This window comes from Prosopis cineraria, unplaced genomic scaffold (assembly GCF_029017545.1).
Source record: "Prosopis cineraria cultivar Desert tree isolate PC_DT_omini unplaced genomic scaffold, ASM2901754v1 PC1553, whole genome shotgun sequence".
In the NCBI taxonomy this organism is placed as follows: domain Eukaryota; kingdom Viridiplantae; phylum Streptophyta; class Magnoliopsida; order Fabales; family Fabaceae; genus Prosopis; species Prosopis cineraria.
Genome location: NW_026556878.1, coordinates 24,349 through 29,669, shown reverse-complemented (window position 1 = coordinate 29,669; position 5,321 = coordinate 24,349). Strand labels below are relative to the sequence as shown.

Here is a 5,321-nt window from a genome sequence, read left to right as displayed (position 1 = left end):
TAAGGTCTCTCCTCCTTTCTCTCTCTAAAGTCTCAAACTTTTATGTCCACAAAACACTAGTCTAAATATCTGAGGTTGTCAGGTTTGATTATTCACAATTTGGTGGCGGAATTCGTGGGAACATTTTTTTGATGTTACCGAATTAGGCCCTCCCCATTTGGAGAACCATTCCTTAGTGTTTGGTTTCTATCTATGAAGCACCGGTATAGGTACGAGTATTGAATATAATATGATATGATATATGGATACGGTAATTTTTAAAAATTTTAAGATATAAGTATGATTATATAAATAATTAAATATTTAGATACAAATATATAAATAATTAAATAATTAAGTACTATCAAGTGACAATAAATAATGATCAACTTGAATTAATAAATATTAAAAATTTATAGATAATTTTTTGTATATTTTAATCTGAAGAGAGCTAATAAAAAATTAAAAAAATAATAAAAATTATCTAAATTCAAGCTTTGCCATAATTGTAGCTACAAAACTATCCAGTATCCATCAACTAATGTACTAGCAGACAAGAAATAGAAGAGAGGGAAATTGGAACAAAAACTACAAAATGCGTTAAACATAAGAAAACCAAACATTTTTTAAAATAGGATCATGAAAGAGGATAGAATTAAAGTCAATGGATGAAAGAGGAAACCAAAACTTTTTTTTATTTGCTCTCCAATCAGCTCTGTCCACATAATAACAAAGAATAGCAACCAAGCTCAAGAATATTGCCTTGCTAAGTCATGATTGAGGAGGAGAGATAGAGAGCAATACAATGGCTAAGGAAGACACTAAAATAGTGACTAAAGCAGACATAGAGAGTGACAGAGCAACGATGGCTTAAAGAGACAGAGCAATGGAGGAGACACTGCTTGAGCTCGACAGCGAAGGAGGGAAGGACAGCAGTCGGCGACAATGGACGATCACTAGGTCAAAGACAGAGTGACATGAGTTAGGCGAGGGATGTAGGAATGAAAGGGATTGGTCGACATCTCGTGAAGTAGGGCATCTATTCTGAGGAAAAAAAATGCCCAAAACAATGTGTTTCATGTCTTGCCCGTGTCTGCTGGTAGCTACCCATGCCTGGTAGTTTCACAAAGAGAAAAGAGGACACATTACATCCGCATGTAGGACAAGTGTCCGTGTCAGATATGTATCTGACACAAACACAGCGCCCATTTTAGCATATCCATTCTTTAAAGGTTTCTATAGTAGGATTGTGAATTAAAGGGGATTTTTGCGACAAAAATTGACGATGGACAGTTGGTTTAATGGTGGATAGAGTGAAAAGGATGGGAGTAGTAAAGAGAAGGAGAGTATAGGCAAAAATGATGCATTGAGCGATGGAGAAAATGTGAATGGAATTGTGTCTCTTGAGGGAGAAAGAAGAATAGGGAGGCAAAGAAGAAGGTGATAAAGAGAGGGGCTTAGGTTTGTCGGTGATAAAGGAGGCATCTTCAGGGAAGAATACTAAAAGGAGACCCTTGGCCTTTGCGTTTGCCTAAAACTAAGAATCATGATGTTGTACGGTGAAGTTTGCTTCTTCTTTTTCTTCTTTTTCAAGCAACGAGGCACCTATTTGAAAATATTGAGAACCTTTATATGGGTAATTACTCAAGAACGTTTGCATACGGTGGAACTTAAGCATAAAAGAGGACTTACTAGCTCTGCTTAATGCCTGTTAGGATGCCAATCAGGAGAATCTATAATTGCTTCATGATTACCAAAATGCATTGGCGAAGTGGAAAATGCTTGTCAAACCTAATTTATGCAATAAATTCATGAGTCTTTAATAGAGCTATGCAAAGGGATTGTGGGCCAGCCCGCGAGCTAACCCGCACGGGTTAGCACATTAGCGGATTGGGTTGGGTCAGCCCGCCAAGATAAAAAGGCTAAAAAACCCAACCCGTACATTGATAAGCTAGCAAGCTCGTGGGCCAGCCCGCAAAATGTGATTTTATTTTTTAAAATTATTTAAAAATTATAATCAACATATCATATATATAGATAATAATTTTTCTCATTTTTTTTTTAAAATAAAATTTGAATATAAATCTAAATCATTTTTATCAACAAATTTATATTTGTAATTTCAATCAATAGATCTTATGAGATAACAAATAATATATATTCAAAATATTTATATAAAAACTAATAAATAATTAATTTATAAACTATAATAAAAATTTATTTGCAAATTGTAAGAAATATTTACATTATCTTTTAAATGTAAAGAACATGATTGTGACTCATAAATTATAAATTTGAGAAATATAATCATTATTGTAGATTTATAAGAAGATATATTATAATTGAAAAAATAAATTATTTTTTAAAAAATAGGCTAACCCGCGGGCTAGCCCATTTTAACCAGTCATTTTTGTAGGTTGGGCTAGCATAGCTCATTTTAAAAAATGGACTAATTTTTTCAACTCAACCTATCAAAATTTGCGAGTTGAACAGGCTAGCTTGCAAGCTCAACCTGTTTTTCCAGCTCTAGTCTTTAAGGTTAGGATTGGCTGCCTTGTAATGTAAAACATTAAGTGGGATGAGCTTTCACTCAAAAGATACCTTGGAATTTTCTTTTTGGATATATTTGCTAGGATATTTGGTGTAGTAGGTGCAAATTTATATTTGATAAAGAGGAGTCTAAGGTTGCATCTAATATTCTTAATAGTTTTTTGCAAAGCCTGTGCTGATTACAAGCTTAGTAATTCCCCCCCTTTATGGTCATAGTTCCCATATTAGAACTAAGTGGAAACCCCCTTAAGAAGGGTACTTTCGTCTTGATATTGATAAATCTGTTCTTACTAATGGTAAAGCTGTTTGTGGAAGGGTTATAAAAGATAATAAAGGTGAATGGGTTAGAGGTTTTACTTGTAAAACTAGTGATTTTTCAATAGCTATAACAGAAGTTATTGTAGTAATAGAGGGCCTCAATGTTTGCTCACAAATGGGGTTGCAAAGTATTAAGGTGCATTTCGACTGTGCTGAAGCCATTCGACTTATTGTAGGAGTAATCAATGCCAACCATCCTTTAGGAACATCATTGAATTAGCAAGACTCTTTTTCAAAAGGAATTGGCAAATCTCTTTTTAATATTCTTGCTGGGAAACTATCCAATGTACTCACCACCTTATTAAACTCTCTCATGTCCTTCGGGCTAGGGGTCTTTAATGTGCCCTTTTCTAATATTCATTGTAATGCCCTAAATTTTTAATTTTATTTTTATTTTTCTTTGGATCATTTGATTCTACTTAAAATAAAAGACATCTGGATATCTAAAAGTTTCAAAATTGTGAAGATTTGTATTTTCTACAATTTTTTAAAGAAAAATATTAGACTTATACCCTTTTATTTTTAAAAAATCATAAAAAATATAAATTTTCACCATTTTGAGACTTCAAAATATTTAGATGTCTCTTATTTTAAGTAGAATTCAATGATTCAAAGAAAAACAAAAAATAAAATTGAAAAGGCATTAAAGAAGGACATATTAGAAGCCCCTAGCCCATATCCTTCATCGTAACTTTTGCTCTTTTAATGATCCCCCAACTTTATGCAGGGAGTTGGTGGATTACGAGAAAATGTTGTGTAATGTAGCTTAAAGACTTTGTTGTTGATTTTAGTTTTGTTTTGGTAGTTTCAGTTTCTATTTAAAAAAAATATTGACATGCACACTTGGCATGCCAGGTAGACAAATTCTAGTCAAATTTTTTTTTTCTCCCCTCATCTAACAATCAATGTTGGACTAATCTAACGATAAGGATAAAAATATCTTAAATTTAATTGTTTATGGTGTAAAATATATTAATTACAAATATAAGGTTTAAATCGTCCCCAAACGTCTAGTTCATAATTCGAATTATATATTAACCTTTGTTTAAATTTAAATGTTTTTTATTTTTTGTAATAAAAAATTTATAAAATTTTAAATAAATTTTTAAATTACCAATATACACATTTTATATTTAATCATATCAATCCAAATTTAATATTAATTTTTTTATATTTTTATAAATTAATCATACAAATTTACTTTATGTTATTCAGATTCAAAACTTTTAACTTATTATATTATCATATTTAAAATATTTCAAAATAAATACATAAGATCAATTTATAAAAAATATAAAAAAATAATATTAAATTTAGATAATATGATTTAATATGAAACGTACATGTCATTTATTAATAGATTTATTAAATTTTATATTAAAAAAATAAAAAAAGTATTTAAATCTACTGAACCTTGCTCATTAGTGCTCCCCATGCGATAAGAAGTGAAAACCTTGCTGGACCCACAAATTTGATATTATAAAAAAATTGGAAGAATATGAGATTAGGGTGATCTCAAAAACTAAATCGGCGAACTAGGCCTCCGGAGCAGCATATTGTATTGGAGGTGTAGGGATTGAGGAATGATGAAATACCTGAATGAGCTCCATCAGAAAGTGAACATCTTTGGCATAGAGCTCGGCGGAGAGATTCTTGACTGCCTCGTGAAGGTCTGGGATCAACGGGTTTTCTGGCCCTCCAATCGAGAACTTCTTCCTCCGTATCCCCTCAATGTGTTCCTTCTCTCTCGGATTCCCCATTCTCACTTCTCTCAAACCTTACAGCCTTCGACCACTCTTTTACACTTCTGCAACACACCTATTCTCGCATATATAAAGAGTGACAAGTGAGTCATTCGTCCTGGGGTCTTCATCTTTTCCTTTTGAGGCTCCTTGAAAGCCAAGATTCCCGGAAATCGCACCTACCCTGCTCTTTTTTTCTTTTTTTCTTTTTCTTTTTCTCATTTCATCTCCACCCTAAATAGTATAAAATCAATAATTCATGTTTACTTATTCTTTTATCAATAAATTTAATTACTTTGTCAAAAAATTGTTATTAAATTTTTATTGCAGTTATAAATTGAATAAGTTGAATTTTAACAGTTTGAACTATTTATTTATTTTACTGAGGGCATTTAATTAAACTGATTGAAAGGATTAAATTAGCTTATTTTTTAATTTTGAGTTCAGATTTTAAAATATATAATCATACTAAACAAATATGAAAAAAGCATCCCAAAATATCAATAAAACTGCGGTTGACAATGGTATAGTACAATTCCATCAGCGAGAGTTTTGATTAATATGACATTTTTATTTAAATTTAAAAGTTATGAACAAAAAAGAAAAAGAGAGCCGCACGAACCCAAAGACAACTTCGCGGACAAGGTAACGACTCGTCCGACAATACCTTTGACCTTTACCATCCCATAGTACGGAAAGTCAGGTACTGTGCGCTCCCTTTTGACGCGGATC

General features: G+C 31.9%; 1 protein-coding gene across 2 annotated transcripts; it reads right to left on the bottom strand.

The window, feature by feature from the left end:
- Positions 1-780: 780 nt before the first annotated feature.
- Positions 781-4,656, bottom strand: LOC129300363 (uncharacterized). 2 transcript variants are annotated; one of them, XM_054938928.1, is made up of 2 exons: positions 4,443-4,656; positions 781-1,092 (listed from the first exon to the last, which is right to left on the bottom strand). In XM_054938928.1, the coding sequence occupies exons 1-2, from the start codon at positions 4,605-4,607 to the stop codon at positions 850-852; spliced, it is 408 nt and encodes a 135-aa protein (XP_054794903.1). In that variant the 5' UTR covers positions 4,608-4,656; the 3' UTR covers positions 781-849. The 2 variants fall into 2 exon arrangements, 1 of the variants encoding a protein (XP_054794903.1); XR_008590761.1 differs by lacking the exon at positions 781-1,092 and adding an exon at positions 1,189-1,770.
- Between the last annotated feature and the right edge of the window lie 665 nt (positions 4,657-5,321).